The sequence below is a fragment of the Pongo abelii genome, chromosome 8 (assembly GCF_028885655.2).
Source record: "Pongo abelii isolate AG06213 chromosome 8, NHGRI_mPonAbe1-v2.0_pri, whole genome shotgun sequence".
Lineage (NCBI taxonomy): Eukaryota > Metazoa > Chordata > Mammalia > Primates > Hominidae > Pongo > Pongo abelii.
Window position 1 is genome coordinate 18,249,210 of NC_071993.2, and position 22,902 is coordinate 18,272,111.

Genomic DNA, 22,902 nt, shown 5'->3' on the forward strand with positions numbered 1-22,902 from the left:
GGCTGCCAGCAGCCTTTACAAATTTAAAACTTTCAGTGTAGGAACCCAGCCTCCGTCGTCGTTCCCCTCTAAAGTTAATAGATCTGCTCTTAAAGTTCCTGAGAGGTGGTTTGGGGCCATAGGAACAGGATCAAGGCCCCCTGAGCGCCGAGCCTGGCTTCTGTGGCTTCGCAAACTTTTCAGCCTGTGTGCCACGGCGACGCGCAGCGGCTGAGTCGGAGCCCACGCGGCGCGCGCCTCCCGCGAGGAACTTTTCGGCTTGTAGGCTGCTTGTCACTCTCGCTTTCCGACGCGCCTCCCCCTGGCTCGCGCTCCCGGAGTTCCCTCCCCTCCTGGCGAGGACCTTTCCCGGCGCCCGCGGCTCCGATCCCCGCCGCGCTGCGCCCGCTCTCCCGGCCCCGGCTGCCCCGCTGAGGGCGCCCCTCTCCCAGGCACCGCAGCCGCGCCCCCGCGTCCCGCCTCCCGCGCGGCTCGCTTCGCCCGATGCCCCGGCCCCGTCCCGCGCACTGAGCGCCTGGCAGCGGGGCGCCGAGTCCCGGGGCGCTGCGGGGAGCTGCGCGGAGAACGGCCGGGCCTGAGCCCTGGGAGGCCCCCAGAGCCGATCCGAGCGCGGGGAGGCGGGGGCGAGAAGGAGGGGACCCGCCGCCGGGGGCTGGCTGCTTCGCTCCGAGCCGACTTTTCGCCAATGGTCCAAAGCGACATGTCCAAGTCGCCTCCCACAGCGGCGGCGGCGGTGGCGCAGGAGATCCAGATGGAACTGCTGGAGAACGTGGCTCCCGCGGGGGCGCTCGGAGCCGCCGCACAGGTAGCGAGAGCGCGGCGCCTTCTCCTTCCTTTGTGAGCCGCCGGGCAGGGCACCGACCTCGGGCTCTCCCGGCGCCTCCGCTCCAGGGATCTCTAGCCTCTCACCTCCTCGCTGCCTGGGTCTCGTCCGCCACCTCCTACCCTCGCCGCTTGCCCACCCTCTGCTCCTCTCCTGGCGCCGGGGACCCTGCCCCTTTGCGCCTTTTCCTGGCTCTGCCGCGGCTTCCATTTTTCTCTGCTTCCGAAAAGCCAGTGGGGAAGGGCGGGGGAGACCTGCCAGTCCTCCCGGACTTCTCCCGGGTTGCCCCAGCCGGCCCTCCTCGCCCCTTGCCGGGAGAGGCACATGGAGAGACATGAATCAGGGGAGTGGACTGGACCTGCTGAAGATCGTGAGTCCGGGTGGGCGGGAGGGGGCCCGCTTCCCGCAGCGCTTTCTATGATGCCGACTCTCCTGGCCACGCTCCGAGCCGGGGTGGGCGTGGGTGTGAGGATGATGGGGTGCAGGTGGGCAGGAGGGGAGCGAATATGGGGGTTCCCTGCCGGATCCCCCTCAGAGCTGCCCGGACCACGCTGCGCACCTGGGGCTCACAGCGCTCCAGTCCCCTCGGGCACTTGCCAAGGTTTGCCTGTCCCACCTCGTGCCTTTCCCTTAAGAAGTGAGCGAGCTGGGGACAAGAAAGTTTTTATTTTTCCGTCTCCCCTGAAATGTTAGCCATTTCAGGGAGCTCCAGGATCCCCTTTCTCTCTGTTGAGTGTTCGCAGTTTCTGGAAAAAGTCAGCTTCGCTGCAGGTTGTTGTGAAATTGGAGATGTCAGTTGTAGGCGCTGGGCAATGACAAGGTGGTTTTTACGTAAGGCTTCAGCAGGTACAGTTTGGGTTACAGACACCTCCAGGTCTCAGCGGTGAGGAGTCGCTCAACTTTTCTCCCGGCAGGGAAATGACTTGAGACTCCTAGCTGCGGGCTGGCTGTTGGCTGGCCAGTGATGTGAAGAGGTCATGGTTACATTTCAGGCAGCATTCTGGAGTAATGTCTCTTTGCTTAACCGTATTGGCTTGTTGATTTCAAGCCTACATTTGCCAGATTTTAATTTGTGGTAAGATATACGTGTGTGTGTGTATACACTTATATGTTAATACACAGACACACATACACACTCTAGAGAACATGTTAGAATATCATTTGCTGTAGTAGTGGGGGCAGGAGTGTGACAAACTAATAAAGGTGGCAAATGTTTTCTTGCTGTTGTTTTGATAGGTGGAACGTGAGTGCGCTAGATATTTTGATACTGTAGTCATGGCAGTTCCAAGTGGCATAGTAGTCTAGCTTTATTGAACTTTTTTTACCATTGGGAAATTAATGTGCTAACTTAAAACACATAATTCACTTTGACTTGAGAAGGGGAAGAATGTGGAAACCAAGGACTTGTGTAATCAGAAATCTATTTCTTTTGTAGTGGTAAAACAGCCAGATTTTGGTCAGCCCTGGGCTGTTTGCTTCACAAGCCGAGTAAGGACATGTAATGAACCAGCTACATTCCCATCTGGCCTCTGCCAGAGGATCTGAATTTTAACCAATAGAGTTTGTGTTTGTTCTAGACTCCTGATTTTTATCTAGATGCTTGCCAGGTTAGACAGAATGAAAAATGTACCCGGAGACCTCGGTTATTCTAGGATGAAGGTCTTGAATACTATCAATATTCGAGTCCTCCATCAAAGGAAAGGACATTTAGACCCTCATTTGCCTTTGATCTTCCTTGAGGGATATTTTAGAAAAGTTTTTATTCTTATGATAAAAATAGAGTTCCTAAATTCCTGGACATCAAAGTCAGGGCTCACATAACTGCATTCAGATAAGAGATACTAATTTACTTTGTGATTTATGTATAGTGATTAAATATAAGTCAAATTATTGTACAGCAGCTATGTGGAAATGATTCTGATGTGAAAAGACACAATTTCTGCCTTCAAAGAATTTATATTCCAGTAGCAGCAATTAGGATATATGTATAGGGGCTGTAAGAGAAGTTCTGACTAGTAAATGGCTTCAAAGGAATAAAGATAATAAACACGCTATTTGGAGGGATCTGTAAGGACTTCATTGATGAGGTGGCATTTGCAAAGAGATGCGAAGGATGGGTCAGATTACGCCAGATATTTTTGAGTTGGTAAGCAGTCGTACATGAAACAAAGTCCCAGAAGTAAGAAGTCTTACGGTATATATTTATCGTTTCTAGTTTAAAAAGAGCATGGTAAGGTCAAGATTGGACACAGGCATAAAACTGACAAAGCAATTTGAGACTACATCTTGGGGACTTGGAATCTTTAGTGTATTGAGCGACAGGGAACTGTGGAAGGAGTTCAAAAGAGGACCCACATAACAGCTCATTTGGGAATATTCACTTGGAAATGTTCTGTAAGATAGTTTCAAGTCTCAGGAGTCCAGAGGTGAAGCTGCCAGGCAGCAGACAGATGTAACAGTTTGGGCCAGAGGTAATAAGGCCTAAGTGAAGAAGAGATGAAAAGATAATGGATATGACAGTTCTGTGTATCAAACATTTCAAAGTTAAATTCACAGGAATTAGCAAGTGATTGCATAGATAAAGGAGAGAGGAGAAAGGGCAGAATGGATTTTAAAAGCAAGCTTAAGAGATAGAAATATTCAACTGCATCAACATTCATCTCCTTGCTTTCTCTGCCTTCCAAAAATGAAAGCAATTTGACTTGAATTGCGTTCATCTCACATCCATTATTTGAGGGAAACATTACCTTGTTTATTTTATATCTAATAAATCATGGCATCATAGGGTTGTGTGAGGCTTGGCAAAGCCGAGATCTCTTCCATCTCTCTGTTTGGGCAGAACAGACCAGCAGTAAAAACTGCCCGAGAAAGGAGGCTGGCTCTAGAGCATCTTCCTTGTGTGTGGCACTGAGTAATTCTACTCAGAATTATTAGGCAGTTCTACCTAGAAATAGAGTTTCTATTTACAAATGGAACCTCTAAAGCAATGATTGGTTTTAGGAATCATTCTACTTCACCTCTGGATTACAGTATTATATTTGTATGAAGAAAGCAGAAGATGTAGATTTGCAAACTCTGCCATTTTCTTTTTCTGTATCAATCATTTTGCCTAGAGAGAGGAAGCACCCTGATACATTCTGGTCCCTTTGCCCCAGTACATTGCCATAAACAAAATGATACATTTCTCAAAGCCCTGGTTTTTGTTTTGTTTTGGTTTTGTTTTTGTTCCGTTTTGTGTTTTGAAATGGAGTCTCGCTCTGTCACCCAGGCTGGGGTGCAGTGGCGTTATCTCAGCTCACTGCAACCTCCACCTCCTGGTTTCAAGCAATTTTCCTGCCTCAGCCTCCTCGGTAGCTAGGAGTACAGGCGCCCGCCACCATGCTCAGCTAATTTTTTCATATTTTTAGTAGAGATGAGGTTTCACCATGTTGGCTAGGCTTGTCTCAAACTCCTGACCTCAGGTGATCTGCCCGCCTTGGCCCTCCAAAGTGCTGGGATTACAGGCGTGAGCCACCATGCCTGGCCCAAAATGGATACGTTTCTTACATGAGAAATGAATGGCAATCTAATTGCAAATTCTTGAAAGTCCCAATTTAAGAAAATTGTATTGCTTTTTAGGTAACCTGTTGAACAGTTACAGCGTGAACCTGGACACAGTCTACTTCCAAAGTTCAGGTGCTCATGGAGGATCCTTTCTCCAGGCTCCAAATCTGTCTGTTCACTGCGGTAGCCGCTAGCCACCTGTGGCTTTTGAGCCCTTGAAATGTGGCTAGTCTGAACTGATATGTGCTGTAAATGTGAAATACACACCAGATATCAAAGGCTTAAGATGAAATAAAGAATATAACACACCTTCATTAGTAAATTTTAAATCGATGACATGTTGCAATGACCATGTTTTGGATATGCTGGGTTAAATAAATGCATTGTTACAATTAATTTCACCTGTTGCTGTTTACCGTTTTAATGTGGCTGCTGGAAAATTTCAATGATATATTTGGCCATATGATATTTCTGTTGGACAACATTAAAGTATGAAACTGGTAATTCTCCGGGGAATTGAATAGTTCCTGCATGAAGTTTGGGTGAACGGGAAGCAGGTGACAGGGATTGATAGGTAACAGAAGAGGAAACGAAGGAGTAACAAGAACAGTATCTCAGCACTTTAGGCCTCAGAGAGATTGTCAGTGGCACTTCCAGTCACACCTGAAACTGAACAGACAGTAACCAGTGGGCCTGTTTGTTTTGCTCCTAGCAACAGGTCCCAGCTGGTCCCAGCCCAGCCGAGTCTGCCAGATGCTTTTCAAGCATGTTGTGGTAATACAGCCTGGTGATGGCAACATCCTCAATGGCTGTAGCAAGGAGCTTTATCGAAAAAGAGTTGCAGCTGTTTTCTAGTGGCTCTTGAACTACATCAACACTGTTTTCCTGAAATATTCTTAGGTCCCATGTGCAAATGAGTTTTCTGCAGTCTCCAAAGTTGGTGGTCATAGGTCCTGTGCTTTATGTTTTGCTGAAATCTTTACTCCTAACCACCATCACTTTCCTCTTGAATGGTATTTTTTTTTCTAATGTGGCATGGGAGAGATTTACAGACATGCCAATCAGAATTTCTGAGTATGTTTTAGAATTTGAAATATATCTGAGTGATTTGAGGTTTTGTTATTCTTACAATCTCATGCTCATTTTATTTTTATCTCTCTTTTTATGTGAAGACTCAATTTACCGGTTGCTGTATTTAATTCCTTTGAATTATATAGCCTTGGCCCTTTCAAGAGAAGCTAAGCAAAATATGTTAACCTCATAGGGGATGGTGATACTCTACAATTTTGTGGCGTGTCTCTCTCCTACACATAGTCTAGGTCAAAAACCATGTTACAAACTAATTGTAACAATGCATTATTTCACAACTGCAGAGAGAGAAAACTACTTATGACATCACTTAAAGGAACTGGGCCTGTCTTACTGATCTTTCCAAGCCTGGCAGGAGGTAGATTGTGAAGAAGGCATGTGTTGTTCCTGGCTTTCTGCCCTCCCTGCCTGTGCTCCTCCTTACTGGGCAGATAGAGCTCTGCTTCCTGGCCGCCTCCTTCCTCCCTCCTTCCTCCTCTACCTGCTAGACACTCACCCCCATCCCCAAGAACTCTATTTATGCAGGCTTCTTGTTCCTTTCTGCTTTTGTGTGAACTGAGCCATATAAAAGGCAACTTACTTTTCTCCTTTTTCTAGGAATGTCATTTAGCTATTTCTTGCCTAGTAAAGGATCTTACCCTTAGCTTATTCACAGTAAGCTATTGGTAAATTAGGAGATTTGATACATGATTTCTCTCTGGATAGTTTTGGCTTTGTTTGTTTTAGGTCATAAGATGAGGAAAGTCTGGAAATTCAAAGGGATAAACATCAATGAATACGAACTGAGAGAGATGGAGACTAATATTTTTTTTTTTTTTTTTTGAGACGGTGTCTCACTTGGTAGCCCAGGTTGGAGGGCAGTGGTGCGATCTTGGCTCACTGTAACCTCCACCTTCCATGTTGAAGCAATTGTCCTGCCTCAGCCTCCTGAGTAGCTGGGACTATAGGCACATGCCACCACGGCCAGCTAATTTTTTTTTTTTTTTGAGACAGAATCTCGCTCTGTCACTCAGGCTGGAGTGCAGTGGCGCGATCTCGGCTCACTGCAACCTCCACCTCCTGCGTTCAGGCGATTCTCCTGCCTCATCCTCCTGAGTAGCTGGTATTACAGGTGCCCGCCACCATGCCTGGCTAATTTTTTTGTATTTTTAGTAGAGATGGGGTTTCACCATGTTGGTCACATTAGTCTTGAACGCCTGACCTCAAATGATCTGTTTCCCTCTGCCTCTGCCTCCCAAAGTGCTGGGATGACAGGTGTGAGCCACTGCGCCCAGCCTAATTTTTGTATTTTTTAGTAGAAACAGGGTTTCGCCATGTTGGGCAGGCTAGTGTCAAACTCCTGACCTCAGGTGATCCGCCCACATTGCTTTCCCAAAGTGCTGGGATTACAAGCGTGAGCCACGGTGTCCGGCCTAATTTTAAGTGTCAGTATTTTGCTCATGGGAAGTAATCTGTAGGTAGGAGAACTGTCACAATAACCATCAACGCACAGAAGCCACATCATTCTTCAGGTTGTCCCCAGGGGCTGCCAAGACAACTCTGTGTGCACAGCTAAAATCTCCAGTTAACTGACAACTTCTATAATTAATTACTCCTGTCTCCTTCAATCATACAGAAATTAGATTTTCATTACCTGTGAAAAGGTCAACATTTATTTGCTGATTTTTAAGTCTGGAGTCCATTCTTAAGTTACTTTGTGTCAAGGAAGATGGATATTCATTCACACTAAGCTGATACTAACATCATGATGGATTTTGAATGTCTTTTTAATAAGTCATTAATATATTTTTGGAAATTTCTTAAGAATTTTTTTCCCTAGTTTCGGAAATCTTAGCTTGATGTTTTGGAACAACTAAAGGAATATAAATATAAGGTTTTTTTTTTCTTTTTACTATGGTGATATAATTTGTTTTAAGCTTCATATAGCTAATAGCAATTAGTGGAAATTAGTGACTTTTGGGACTCTTTCAAGAAGGACCTAGAGACCTGCATGTGTCAGGGAGAATCTATAGGTAACACCTTGTACTATAGCCAAATCCCCTTTCCTGTCTCCCCTTTTCCTGCTACAACCTGGGCTGCACTAATGATTAACTGTTCCAGATATTGGGCATTCATATATTTAATGTTGGTAAAAAATATTTAGAAAAACTATTGTTCACAAAAGTAGCTGCACTTGAAGTAGCCAGTTAACTAAAACAATTACATGTATATATTTTTTTCAAATTTAGTCAGTTAAATATTTGAACACTTAATCTTACCTGTCTTTTCTATTTGGGAGAGGTTTGGCCTTCACTCCCCCCCCCTCCCCCTTAATTCCTTCAGAAGAAATAGTCTAGTCCTTATTTTCAAGGATTTCAAGTAACTGAAAAGCAAATCTTTCGAGCAAGATGGACTTAATTTTAAATACACATTAGATTAAAAGAAATTTAATTTTGTAATAGCAGGATGAATTTTCACTAACATTTTTAAAGGTATATGAAAATGGACTATTAGCTTTCCAAAGATGCTTTAAATGTTTTTTTGTTTTTTGATCCTGTTATTATTAAAAAAAAAAAAAAAACTGGTCAGTAAGTCATCACTCTACAGTTTAAAAAAAAAAAGAGAAACTTTAGAAGAGAAATTACTGTGGAAATTAGTAAAATAGCAGAATAGAGATATAATTAAGCATATATATTTATTTTGTCTTTTAATATGATATATGATAGGGATTTGCTCTAACACTCTTATGGCATGAGCAAATGAATACTTTAAATAAATCATCCCTTATACACTTAAGTAATTGAAGAACAACTTTTTTTCTGAAAACTATCACCAGCATGCATGCAGTTCAGTGTGCCATAGTTGTTTGGTGTATAAACTATCTTAGTACAGTTGAAAACTGTAATGATTTTATTACATATACTTTGCATAGGTAGCTAAGTACGCCTGAAATAGCGTTTATGAACAGGATTCCCAGGGGCCTGGAAAATTAATGTGAGTTTTTAAATGTGTTCAACTTCTTGCAGAGAACAGCCACCTCCTCTGTGACTGAACGTCTTCAACATTGTGTGGCTCTCACAGTGCCTGTTGTACAATTGTAAGCAACCACAAAAAAGCTTACACATCCAAGAAGTTGCATAATGAGACATATTTATCACTAAAATGCTAAAATTAAGGGACAACAGAATTGCGAAGATACTCTTTTCTGTTCATTTAAAAATGGTACTGGAGGCTGGACATGGTACCTCACTCCTGTAGTCCCACCACTTTGGGAGGCTGAGGCGGGAGGATCGCTTAAAGCCATGAGTTCAAGACCAGCCTGGGCAACATAGTGAGACCCTGTCTCTACAAAAGACAAAAATTAGCCAAGCATGGCAATGTGTGCCTGTAGTTCCAGTTACTTGGGAGGCTGAGGTGGGAGGACTGCTTGAGCTCAGAGGGTGTGGGGGGTAGTCAAGGCTGAAGTGAGCCATGATCATGTCACTGCACTCCAGCCTGGGTGACAGCACAATACTCTGTCTCAAAAAAAAAAAAAAATGGGATAAGATTATATTTTGTCTTTGTTCTCAAAGATAATTTATGTTCCTCATGAGGATAAATGGTGAATTTAACAAAGATTGTCCCTACACCCCCAAAGAAACAGGTTAGGCCTTAAAAATACTTTCAAAGTAATAAGTATTTTTGCACATGGGTTAATATAAATTTAAAAGAAAATTTTAAAGAGATTTTCATACTTTATTTTAGCCTTCTTAGGCCTTAGAAAATGCATCTGTCCAAACCTTTACATAATAATTGGAAAAGAAAAAAAGTGGTTAAAAGAATGTTATTTTTCAACAGTTTACTGAATAATGTTTACACAAGTAAAAAGAATGAGCTGTTAACCGAGGAGAACCTTGTATATTACATTATGAAAGCCCAGCGTAGCTTTCTTGCCATTTACGAAGTCGAGAGTTAATTAAATGCCATGGAAACACATTTGTATTGTATAAATCCCTTAGATACTCTGAATAGAACAAACATATATAAGAAAATTTTTTGTTTTAAGATTATACCACCCTCTCACTGATAGCAAATTCGTCTAAATTACTCATAACGCAAATGTTTGTAATAGATTTCAGCTTGCCTAAGTGCTACATATATTATGGCAGATATTTTAATGAAAACCATATGAATAGAGAAAGCATAACCAAATAGCATTTTCAGAACCTGAATGTGATGATTTTTAAAATAAATGTTATAAATTCTGATAATCTAATGAAGTCTCTATGAGCCTAATAATTCTCAACATGTTATACGCTTTAGTCCAGTTTGTTTCCACATCTTCCAACCCCTGTATAGGTATCACTTTTTATATATTACTTTGAGTCCTTACAATGTGTTAGATCTTATGCTAAATGCTATAAATACATTATTTCATTTCATACTTAATCCTATGAGGTATTATTTCATCTAATACTTAACCCCATTTTAAAGATGAAAAGATTGATGCTTGAAAAAGTTCAGAAATTTGGTCAAGATTTACTATGGCCAAGATTCTAACCTTTGTGCTGCATTTAACTCTAAACTCACTGTTAAGCTATTGTTCATTTATATTTTAATGTTTAATATTTGCACTTACTCTATCTGTGCTTAGAATTAAACATAGATTGATGTGTAGTTTATTCTTAGGGTTCTGAATGTAAACATAATAGGAAAAGCAAGTTCATTGTTAGATGTTTGTGCTTGGCCCAATCCTATTATTGAAACAAATCATCTTACCTTTAACTTCCTGTTTTAAATGCTTATTTTTAAATGCTTTATCATTACAGGCTTTTGCCTCTTGCCTGCTAACACATTTATAACAGACAACATCCATTGTTTTAATTCACTAGTTATTAAATGCTTTGCCAAGAAAACCCTCCTCGGCAGGGTGCAACAGCTCATGCCTGTAATCCTAACACTTTGGGAGGCCGGGGTGGGCCGATCACCTGAGGTTGGGAGTTTGAGACCACCCTGACCAACATGGAGAAACCCTGTCTCTACTGAAAATACAAAATTAGCCAGATGTGGTGGCATATGCTTGTAATCCCAGCTATGCGGAAGGCTGAGGCAGGAGAATCACTTGAACTTGGGAGGCAGAGGTTGCGGTGAGCCAAAATGGTGCCGTTGCACTCCAGCCTGGGCAGCAAGAGCGAAACTCTGTCTCAAAAAAGAGAAGAAAAGAAAACTCTCCTCCCCACGTCATCACTGATTGGAAATAGATTTGTGGAGTCCCACCAGTATTAACTTTCTAATGATACTTACATGATGGGAATGTATTACTTGTTTTTGGTCTTTGACATTTTCTGCAACTAGCCTACATTCCTGTTAAAGGGTCTCATAATAATCTTATTTGTCTTTTTTTTTTTTTTGTAGTCATATGGAAAAGGAGCCAGAAGGAAAAACAGATTTAAAGGATCTGATGGAAGCACGTCATCTGACACTACCTCAAATAGTTTTGTTCGCCAGGTAAGACAGTTTTACGTTCATGGTTTTGATAAGTACCTTAAAATGAGTTTAGATTTTTAAAGGTGGCTTTCACTCTTTTCCTTAAGATTTATGTGGTACGATTGTACTTACTTTTAATTGAAGTGAAAACGGTGCTGTTTAATGTCATAATTAAAATATTTTAATTTTAAGTGAGACTCAGTAATAATTACACTCTTTCCTGGCAAGTTGAGGAAAGACAAGTGTGGCATTCATTACAGAGGATTTCATTGAAACAGTGAGAGAACTCCAGCAGAAATTATTATGGATTTGGGGGGATTGGTTTTTTTTTTAGTGGGACAGAGAGCTGGTGTGCATCTTTATCCCCACCTGTGAGATACTGGGGTTCTTCTAGTTGAGCTTTCTTCTTCTCACTTTGGGCTTGCATTGAAAACTAGAAAATCATTCTTGGTCTTGAAATGGTTGAGGCTCTCTAGGTTAAACAGAACATGCAGTATCACTGAGACATAATTTAAACCATTTCTGCCTTTGGAGACATAGCCTTCGTCTCATTTAACGTGTAGTATCTTCCTGCCAAGCAGCCTGGAACAGTCCCCTAAACAGACAGTGCCAGGCTCCCTAACATATAAACACGCTTATATATGGTAACAGAAAGGAATTCCGTTACCAGAGGAAGAGCATAGAGGCAGCTGGACCTCTGAGGGTTGAGGTAGTGGTTATGTGTTGAGAATGAAGTCTCATCAGGAATGAGTGAGCTTGTTTCTTCCTCTAAGCCTTCTCCATGGAGTGGAAAGGAGGGGAGGAGCATGCGGCAGAGAATCCGCTCTTGTGGCCCAGGGATGTCCAGTGTCTGACCAGTGCTCTCATCATCTCCTGTCAATGACAGCTCACTCCCCGGAACAGTGGTTGTCAACTGGAAAAGCTGCTCTGTGTCATTTGGATGCCACTTTCCCCCGTGCCACTTGAGTCCATCATCATGGCCATAGATTCCACCCCTGCCTCCTGTTTGTGTGGCAGGAGGGTCTCCTATAAATCCTATATGACCTTTTGGGTTTTATTTTTATTGGGGACAGTTACATTTCACTAGCTGTCTACCCTTATTGGCTCCTTGTGGCACTCCCCAAGTGCCTCCCTTATGTTTCCTTCCCACAGTTAGCTGCAGTTGAACTTGAACTTGTCCACCTGCAGCATCGGTGGGGATTTTGATCTTGGCTGGTTGCTGCTTTTTTGCACTGTCCTTAGACGAAGGATGATCTGTCCCCAGCCATCAGTCCCCGCTTGCAACATTTGAGTATGCCAGTGGTACTTCCAAGTAACTTGGCAACTGGAAAAAAACTGGTCCTGGTCCGTGCCAATTGGGAATTGTTGTGGTTGCAGGAAGTGAGAAAAAGTTACTTAAGAAGGGGCAAAGCTGTTTTGGTTAGAAACATTTAGAAAGAAAAAAGATGAAGCCACGTGAGGCTCAGCCCTAGAGCTATGTTCTAATGGTGTCAGCAGGAGCTAGGAAGGCTGTCAGAGGAGGAGAAGGTGTATGCGTTGGCCTGATGTTATCGTGGGCAGAATCCAGGCATCATGGTCCTGCTGATGAAGGGAGGCCCTTGGGACATAGTGACTTGGGTGAGTCAGTTAAAGGAAAGTTACCCATCACCTTTTCCATTTCAAGCATGCATATTTATTCTGCGTCTGAGACAAGGAGATTGAACCTGGAGAGCTAGAGTTAGAATCTACAACTCTGAGTCATCATGCGGGACCTGAAACAGACAAAAACAACAACAACAACAAAAAAATTAGCTCGTTAGTGTGCATAGTAGCTGCAATAAAGCAACAAATAATGCCAAGCCGCTTGTTGAAATTGCGTGGAAACAAAAACTGACATGTTTCAAATAAGCAAGACATAATGAATAGAAACGAACAGTGTAGAACCCGTTATTACTCATTTAATCCCTGTAGAAATGCCACATAAAGGCAATCGCTGGACTCCATTTTCAAATTGTATTTTTGGCTGTGAATTCCTTTTTCATAGAGTTTTGTTAAGCCAATTCACATGGCAAGGAGGGATTACCATAGTGTGTATAAGTAAACTGGAATTTGTTTTTCTTCACGGTAGTTTTCTTTTGTGTTCTTAGTAATGTATGTAGCTTAAAACACCATTATAAGTGATAACAAGAGTTGTTAAATGATTTAATGTAAATTTTAATATATATTGCCAAAACATACCTGAGCATGTAAGAAAGCAAAACCAAATTTATCCCAAAGGGTAAATATACAGGTCTGTTTCCTAGAATATCAATAGGACGAAGTGTTTGCCATGGCATGGATTTTGGGGTAATGATTTCACAGGCACATCATTGAAAACCCTCAAATGCTGGCTTGCATCTGTCACAAAAGGAAAACTAGTGTCTTTAGCAAGAGTTCTGAGTTAAAAATTGTATTTCTCCTTTGGTAATTTAATCTCTATTCTGTTAAAACAGCATTCCTATTTTGCTGCCATTTGAAAATAAGTAAAAGCTACCATAAGACAGCCAGATATTTAATAGAAATGGTTTCCTGGAGTGTTTGCAGGAATGCATGGCAGGTAGTGACAATGGGCATATTAGATTATTATTATTATTGTTTATTTATTTTTGAGACACAGTCTCACTCTGTCACCCAGGCTGGAGTGCAGTGGCGCGATCTCGGCTCACTGCAACCTCTGCCTCCCGGGTTCAAGTGATTCTTCTGCCTCAGCCTTGCGAGTAGCTGGGATTACAGGCACAAGCTACCGTGCCCAGCTGATTTTTGTATTTTTAGTAGAGATGGAGTTTCACCATGATGGCTAGGCTGGTCTCGAAGTCCTGACTTCAGATGATCCGCTCACTTCAGTGTGCCAAAGTGCTGGGACTACAGGTGTGAGCCACCGTGCCCGGCAGCATGTTAGATTATTAAATAATTTGAAAAAATACCTTTACATGTTGTTTTTTAACATAAGTGTATGTTTTTGTAAACAAGTGACTTGCATCGACGCATATTGCTTACTTGTCTGTAGCTAGGGAACATATAAAATTGGTATTACAAAGATATTTGCCCAATAGAAATGGATTTTGTTTTAAAATATCTTGCAGTTAGAGTCTACTATTGCCCTTTAATTAAAAATAATTCCTATATAATTTTAAAAACCTTAGAATTTTATTGTTATAAACAGTATATTATTTGAAAGAAATTTAAAAAGTAAAATATTCAGAAACACTAGGTATTCTTTTAGGTAGTCTTTATATAATACCAAGATTTAAAAGTTTTAGAGGTTGATAATGTGAAAATTTGACATAAAGGAAAGGAATTAAAACTTAAAAAAAAAAACAACTTGGAGAATATCAGAGAATTTGTGAAAGAATAAATTGTCTGCCTATCCAACGCTCAAATTCATCTTTAGAAGCACAGACACCCAATGTGACTATATTTGGAGATAAGGCCTCTGGGAGTGGGGCTCTAGTTCATTAGCACAGTTATCCTTTTTTTTTTTTTTTTTTTTCTTGTGGTGGAGTCTTGCTCTATTGCCCAGGCTGGAGTACAGTGGCCTGATCTTGGCTCACTGCAACCTCCATCTCCTGGGTTCAAGTAGTTCTCTTGCCTCAGCCTCCCCAGTAGCTGGGATTACAGGTGTGCACCACCATGTCTGGCTAATTTTTGTATTTTTAGTAGAGACAGGGTTTTGCCATGTTGGCCAGGCTGGTCTCAAACTCCTGACCTCGAGTGATCCGCCCGCCTCGGCCTCCCAAAGTGCTGGGATTACAGACGTGAGCCACTGCACCTGGCTGTTATCCTTTTAAGAAGACAAAAAGAGAACGAGGATGTGTGCACACAGAGAAAAGGTCATGTGAGGACACAGTGAGGAGGCAGCAGTCCGCAAGCTAAGGAGAGAGGCCTCACCAAAATCCAACCCTGTTGACACCTCAATCTTGGGCTTTTAGTCTCCAAAACTGTGAGAAAATTAATTCTTATTATTGAAACCACCCTGTAGTAATCTGTTATGGCAGTTCGAGCAGACCAATAGAGATTAATATATAATTAGGCTTGAAAATGGGCCTTTTAAAATCAACCTTCTTATTGATCATGTAACATATATGCCAAAAAGCGCACAAATCATGCGTTCAATCTGGTGAGTTGTCATAAGATCAACCCCTGTGGAGCCAACACCCAGGTAAAGTAATAAGCATTCAGCCCCACCTGTCCCCTTCTGGACCTTTCTCAATCATATTCTCTCTTTCCGCACTAAAGATAATCACCATCCTTACTTCCAACACCATACATTTGTTTGACCTGTTTTTGCAGTTTGATATAAATGGAATCATTTTGTATCTGAATTCTTTCACTGAACATTATGGCTGTTATAGTTATCTATGTTGGACATTTTAGTAATTTGTCGATTGTCTGGTTGATTTTGGTTTGTTGGTGTGATTTTACAGCCTTCCATTGTGTGGAAAGACCACATTTGATTTATGTGCTCTACTGTTGGTAGACATTGGGCTGTTTCCAGTTGAGGGAACTGAGACTGATGTTCCTATGCACATTCTTATGTGCCCCTTTGATACACATATGTATGCATTTTTGTTCAGTGAACGGAGTGGAATGCTAGGTAATATGGCATGCCTGTGTTCAGCTAAAGTAAACACTGTGAAATAGTTTTCCAAGGTGGTTGTACCAATTTGCACTCCCACAAGCAGTGGGTGACGGTTTCGGTTGTCTTACATCTTTGCTAACACTTAGTAGTGTCAATCTTTTTCATTACAGTAAGTTTTATGACAGTGCAGTGGTAGCTCATTGTGGTATTAATACCCATTTTTCTGGTATCTAACCCACAATTTAACTATGGCTAGACCTAGGGAACATCTAGAGAACAGAGAGAGAGAGCGAGAGAATGAGAGAGAGAGAGAACATATTATATATATATGTGTGTCAGTATGTCATATACATACCATATATATCACATTATATACATGAAAGGTTTTATGAGAGCATTTTATCACTCTTTATAGTCAATTTCTCATTAGTCATAATTAATTCTGTAGCAATTTAATTAAAATTACAAATATTTATTGGAATATGGTGAAATATATTTGAATATATTGTAACATCAGCAGAAAAAGACTACAAAGTAAAAGGGTAAAAAGCATTTACCAGTGGTTTTATCTTTCCAAACTTTTAGTTGTATAGTTTAGTTAGGTAACGAAACTTACCTTTAAGAAGAATCACTGGTCTTAAGGAAAGTTTTCTTCTGGATATGTTTCTGTGTTAGGCTCTAAAGCAGAACAGCAGCTACCTTGAAAGAATTTTTGCAGTTATATAGATGAAGGTTCCATTTTGTTAATAAACTAGTTCACCACTAGTGAATTAACTAGTCTTCTGGCCCTTGACATTATCAACTTATTTGAAGTCAGTGATATGTTACAAGAGGATTGGGGAAATGACATGCCTCATGAAGTTAGTTAATTTTCCCCTGGACATTGGCTCCATGTTAGCCTTTGGGGTAAGGGCTAAGTCTTGATCCAGTAGTACAGGAAGGGGTCAGTCCGTAGGGTCATTGGTTGTGTGTGGCATATGTTAGTGGGATTTCCCATGAACTGTGGAAGATGAGGTTGCTGTTGGTTCTATTCCATATAAACTTGTTGTAAAGTGATAAACTAGCTCATCTTATACAGTATATCAAATATTTCAAAGACAGAATCTGTTCTTCCTTGCAGTTTCCTAAAACATTAATTGGAACAAAAGTTAACTGTGGGCCAGGCGTGGTGGCTCACGCCTGTAATCTCAGCACTTTGGGAGGCTGAAGCAGGAGGGTCACCTGAGGTCAGGAGATCGAGACCAGCCTGACCAACATGGAGAAACCCTGTCTCTACTAAAAGTACAAAAAAAAAAAAAAAAAAAAAAATTGGCTGGGTGTGGTGGCGCATGCCTGTAATCCCAGCTCCTTGGGAGGCTGGGGCAGGCAGGAGAATTGCTTGAACCCAGGAGGCAGAGACTGCGGTGAGCCGAGATTGCGCCATTGCACTCCTGCCTGGGCAACAAGAACAAAACTTCGTCTCAAAAAAAAGAAGTTAACTGTGGTTTATCTGATTGGTTTTTAAATGTCATTCTTTTAGGTTGCAGACAAAAATGTTACCTAGATGCAATACATGATCACTTATATACTGAACGTATAATTTCTATATTTATCTTTTACGTAAATTATGATGTTATAAGATTTATTTAAACAGTTTTCTTCAAGAAGCTGGTTAGGGGTAAATGCCTGGACTCGGAAGCCAGGCTACATGAGTCTGAATTCTGGCTTTACTATTTATTAGTTGGCCTTTGGACAAGTAACTGAATCTTTCTGTACAGCAGCCTTTTCCTCTGGAAAAAAAAAAAATGCTTACCTCAAAAGTTAGTTGTAAGGATTACATGAGTTATCACTTGTAATTTGTTTAGAACCATACCTAATATGCATTATTTAAGAGATTATTACTATTATTTGTAAATATTACTGCCTATTTGTAACATTAGTTAAAACCCGAATAAGAAATAGACTATGGCAGAGGGAAATAATAGTGTTCATTAAATGCTTACTGTAAGTTCTGTCTCCCCATTTTACAGATAAGGAAATGGAGGTGCAGAGGTAAAGTGACTTTTCCACAGTCACATCAAATGTAAGGTTGGAGTGAAATCTGAATCTAAGTGATTGACTCCAGATTCTTGTCCTTATTGGTTACGCTATACTTCTTTGTAGCTAAAGGAAATGAATAAATGATAATAACCATTTCGTTCTTTCATCTAAGGAAGACATGCAGAAAAATTCCTACGACAGATACATACAAAGATAAAAGTTAGTCTTCTACTTTTAACTTCCTTCTGTACCGGAAAGTGAGAATGTCTTCAGCGTTGTAAGTTTTCACTAGGCATCATGATTTTTTTTTAGATCAGCATAATTCCCTTCTCTCATGAAAAGTTCCTCAGATTCCTAGTTTGTGATACTGTTTGGCATCCTCCAGCACTCTTGCTGGTCTTGAAAAGTGGAATTGGAATTGGAGGAACATTTATTTTTTTCCTTTCTCCCACAAAAGTCATAGGAACATAAACTTTTTGGAATTCTGAAAGTCGTTTTTTGAAAAGAAAAATAAACAGAAATGAAATCAAGTATGAATCACCTGTTTTGAGGTTTGGCGGAGGCTGATGTGGGCCCCTGAATCACTCTTGTTGTGAATCTGGGTAAAGTTAGGCATATTTATGGCACCTAGTTTTACAGTAACCCCGTTTTGGAAACTGTGTTGCAGTTCGTAAGGGCTTTTGCTTTGTAAATTGTCATAATTTTAATTTATTATGGAGAACCAAGTGTTAAACATGACCTCTAGGCACTGTTATTAGAATGAATGAATATTATTTTCAAATTGTTTATGTGCTATAAGAGATTCAGTACATAAAGCTATAGTTATCTTGGACTTGTTATTAAGATTGTTGTAGCTATTGAGGTTCTCTTCGATTCCCGTATAAACTCTTTGGCTATGTGTTGAGAACAGATACATGAATGAAAAAATGTCATTTATCATTGTAATAAACCTGGAAAAGCTATAATTCTTAATCTTTTGTATTTGGTACTTTGCACAAATTTATAGCCTGTTAAGTGAATTAGTTTTTCATGTCACTTCTTTTCTCCTAACTTCATCAAAAGAAAGGAAAAAAAATCTCTAAGGTTAGTTGTCTTAGAAGTTTATTTCAGAGCCAAAATCTAAGCAGATAAATTAACTTACTGGAAGAAAAATAGGTGGGGAAGAGTAACAAGCCCTGCTTGGCATGGATGGGTAGAACATTTGTGCTGTTCTTTTCAAGAGATTGTGCAAGAATTGCTAAGTGTATAAATTATTTGATATTGCCAAGGTCAGGGAAAAATATGTACATCTGCAAATAAGTACTGGTTATCAAAGTTAAAGCAGCTTTGATGAGGGGGGAGGTAGAGGAGGCAGTGTTAGTAACTGCCACTGCTTATTTAGCGCAGTTCTGTTCTCTCTCATTCTCTCTCTTCCTCCCTCCCTCCCTGTTTTCTCTTCTTTTTCTTTTTTGAAAATGTCTCATTTTCTTAAAGACATGTGTTCTCCTTGGCTACATTTACGTACCTGGCAGCATTCCAAAGTTGAACACCAAATGCTAAGAGGATGACTGCCAGCTTTGCTTTATTTTTATGATTCCACAGCATGGCCATTTTCACTGAAAGTACATTGTCATCTGAGCTTTCTACTCTATGCTCCTGCCGTGTATAGCCCAGACTCGCGAACTGTTTACACTGATTTTTTTCCGTAGGTTGCCGCGTTGCACACTGGTGTCCTTTGTGCAGAAAGTTGAACTTTAGGAATCCACAACTCTTTTTGGGATCTTCAAGCGCCATTATTCTTTGGGGTGAACGGGGAAGAACTTTGCAACTGATCAGGGATTTTGCTCACCAACATATGTTGTGGTTGTAACGAAATTATCCTGTAGCTTCTAACGACTTCCAGAATACAAATCAGGATGACAAAATGGAATGAACCAAATATTTAACAGAAGGTTGCATGACACTTTCAGAACATGGTATTCTAAACAAATTCCATCGTCTCTCAGTACCTTGTTCTTGGTGCTGCATTTTTGGATCTTTTATATTAGTTCAAATTGGCTTTAAATGCAAATGATTAATCACAGAGGCACACAGTCTAATTTTTAGTTTTGTTTTGCAAAGACAGATTAAACTGCGATAATGATTACAGACTCCAGGCCCGCATAGACTGATATGTTTAAGGTTGGATAAATCTTTCAGCCCTTAAATACTGGCCTGTTGCCTTGTTATGCTGTATGCGTCACAAACACACTATAAATAATAATTCAGTAGATTTATTGCCACTGTGATTTCCTGTAAATTTCTTTTTATCTTATTATGGATTCACTTAGATTTTGTGAATGGCAGAGTCTGTTTGGTGTCCTAAGAACTCATCTTAAATATATCAGTATAAAAATATTGACCTTTTTAAATAAAGAATACCCTTGTTTTTTCTGTAGGATAAGCCTATATACTATTAAAACATTTTACTTTTTTCTTTTTAGGAGATATATGTACTTTAGAAAGTATTAAAACAAAATTTAGATTTTGCACTTCAACATATCATTAATTTTAACATGTCTCTTTGAACATAATTTTGTGGGAGAACAAGGGTTTGATTATAGAAAAAATCTTCCTCATTCACATATTATTTTTAGGTATTTGGAACACTTTATAAACTAGGCTTGATTAAGCGCTCTAGTTATTGTTTAAATAATTTTTTAAATAAATTTAAAATAATTTTGTGGATTGAGATGTTTTTTATGTTTGCATATATACTTTTCTATGAAGATACATCATTTTAAAACCAAGAATTCTTTCTGTAGTTGCTTTTATTTTCTTCAACTCTCAGATATGCTTTGAATTACACTTTCCACCTATACTTCATTTTCTTCCATTTTTATTCATCTTCTGTTTGGTTAAACCACATAAAGTCTTAGAAGTCACGCAAACTGAATTAACCCTAATAGATTGGTTGAAAGTTTATCTAGATTATCTAATATAAAGTAACTAGCAAGACTAGGAAAATAGAATTTCCTTAAATTCTGAATTTACAAAAAGCATGTGTTTCAGATGAACCATAAACTTTTAGGAGTACTACTGAAGATTACTTACTTAGCTTAAAGTTAATTATTCTTGTGTCTCAGGTGTTCCCAGGCATGGCATCTAAGGTGGTGGTCTGGTATGATCAAAGAATACTTCCCTCTTCCCTATTCTGTCACTTATAGATGTAAATATAGTCAGTTCCTTTCTCTATTGTTGTGTTTTTGGAAATTTTCACATTTGATGATTATAACATGCTGGATAAGTCATTTTTGAGGGTTCAGCATTGAGACATAGTCTCAAAAATATTTGCTATGGCTTATTTCAATAAGTAAGTTTTCCAATTTTTATCTCATCTTTAGTCCGCAATTGTGACCAAGCATGTGTGTCTGTGACAAAGACCTGAGTTGGCGAAAAAGAAACGGAGTCTCCCCCTACCCGCCTCAGAGCTGATCATGCTCCCATTCACCATGTATTTATTGCAGTTGGAGGATAAAGAAGAGGGGAAAACAGGAAGATAATCCCAGAAGGATGGAAGAAGCTTTGTAGAGTCTTTCATTAATTCATATTTAGGAAAATGTAGTAAAAGTTCTTCAGGAAGTCCCTGTCCCCTGCCATTGCCTTGGCCATCTGTGTTATCTTTCCAACACTGTCATCAGGTTCTAGAAAATTATTTTGGTTTCAAGCCTGACATCTTCATTAGTATTTTCTTATGTCCTTAGTATCTGTAGAAAAGTGCCAGCCTCCATTTCTTCTTTTGCTTAGAGTATGGGGATCATGTGATTGTTTAGACTTCTGTCAAGGTTACTTTGCCCTGACCATACTTTCTCCTCCTCATCCTATCTCAGAGTCTGAACACTATGACCCTACCAGCTTTTCCTTCTTGGAAAGCACGTCTCTGAGCCAGGGGTCTTCTTTCTCTTGTAGGTGTAACCTTAAAGTTTAGTCGTATTCATGACCCCCATTCTCATTGCCATGGAAAGATTTATTGATTTCTTGGTGGAGCAGTTGCTGCATCTGAAAGTTGGAACATGGCAAATCTCTTTTATTTTTTTATAACAACTCCCCCTTCCCACCAAAACAAACAAGCAAATTTGAGGCCCAGGCAGGCGAATCACCTGTGGTCAGTAGTTCAAGACCAGCCTGGCCAACATGCTGAAACCCCGTCTCTACTAAAAATATTTTTTAAAAATTAGCCAGGCATGGTGGTGGGCACCTGTAATCCCAGCTACTGGGGAGGGTGAGGCACGAGAATCACTTGAACCTGGAAGGCAAACATTCCAGTGAGCCAAGATCACACCACTGCACTCCAGCCTGGGTGACGGAGTGAGACTCCATTTCAGAAATAAAATAAACAAAATATAAAAAATAATACGATAGATGAATTGTATTAATTTCATGACAGCCATGAATAGACACATACATTTGTACATATATGTGTGTGAGTACGTGTTCTATAACTTTTAGGTTTTCCTTTTATTCTTTTATCTCTCATATTTAAAAACAAGGCTGTATTTTACAATGTAATTATATACCTAAGTCAGTATCCTTCACAGTATGCTAAGATTATTTAGAAGTAATTTTATACTTCCATTTCTCATAGCACATTACCTCATCTATTGAGTTCTTGCAGTTATTACTTTAAGCTTATAGAAATTTAACACCCAAAAGAATGAGAAATAAAGAGCCTCACTTAATGTTTCTCTCTGATAATTATAAGGAGAGCTGAAGCAATGAGAAAACCCACATGGTAAGCCAGAATGCCCTGCTGTGGAATTATTACTTGTCAGGAAAAAAAAAAATCGAGGATCCGATACCATCTCTGGCTGATTTATTCGATGACGCGTACTCATTCACCAATGTGTGGATCATATTGAAGAATATTGTTTACTCTTTTCAAGGTCTGATTTCCAGTCATGCTCCTTTCTGAACAGAATGTGTTTAAGGAGTAAAGTCTAGAAATCTCTAGGAAATATTTCTCTGTCAATTAGATTATTATTAACATCAGGGATCTGAACACGTGCATTTTGAAACCAATTCCCAGTGGATTCTCTATGACCTGGAAGAGCTCAAGGGGTCAGACTGGGTCATAAAAACCTTAGGGAAGAATCAGCTCCTAGGGAATTAGTAAACCAAGGCATGACTTACTTACATAACATCAGCCATTCATGAACCTGGAGCAAGTATGTGTTCATAGAGGTGCAAAAGAAAGCCCTGTGTGAGCCCAGAGGAAGTGATGTTTTACTCTGAATAGTGAGCGTACATAGCTTTTGCACACTGATCCCAACATTAATGTAAAACAATCGGGGTGCACAGTGTGTTTCTGGGATGGTAAATACCTGTAGGCTCAGATTCTGGGTTCATGGAGAAATGGATAGAAGAGATG

At 40.3% G+C, this 22,902-nt stretch overlaps 1 protein-coding gene across 3 annotated transcripts in view; it reads left to right on the forward strand.

Annotated features, from left to right (window-relative positions):
- The first annotated feature begins 561 nt into the window (after nucleotides 1-561).
- The window catches only part of CACNB2 (calcium voltage-gated channel auxiliary subunit beta 2), a 401,876-nt gene continuing 379,535 nt past the window's right edge, over nucleotides 562-22,902 (forward strand). For 2 of the 3 annotated variants that reach the window (XM_024253014.3, XM_024253016.3), the window contains exons 1-2: nucleotides 562-805; nucleotides 10,829-10,921. In XM_024253014.3, the coding sequence (XP_024108782.1) occupies nucleotides 686-805; nucleotides 10,829-10,921 (213 nt within the window). In that variant the 5' untranslated portion in view covers nucleotides 562-685. Of the gene's footprint in view, nucleotides 806-841; nucleotides 1,194-10,828; nucleotides 10,922-22,902 lie in introns of those variants that run through there. The other variant, XM_054521516.1, reaches the window with a different exon arrangement.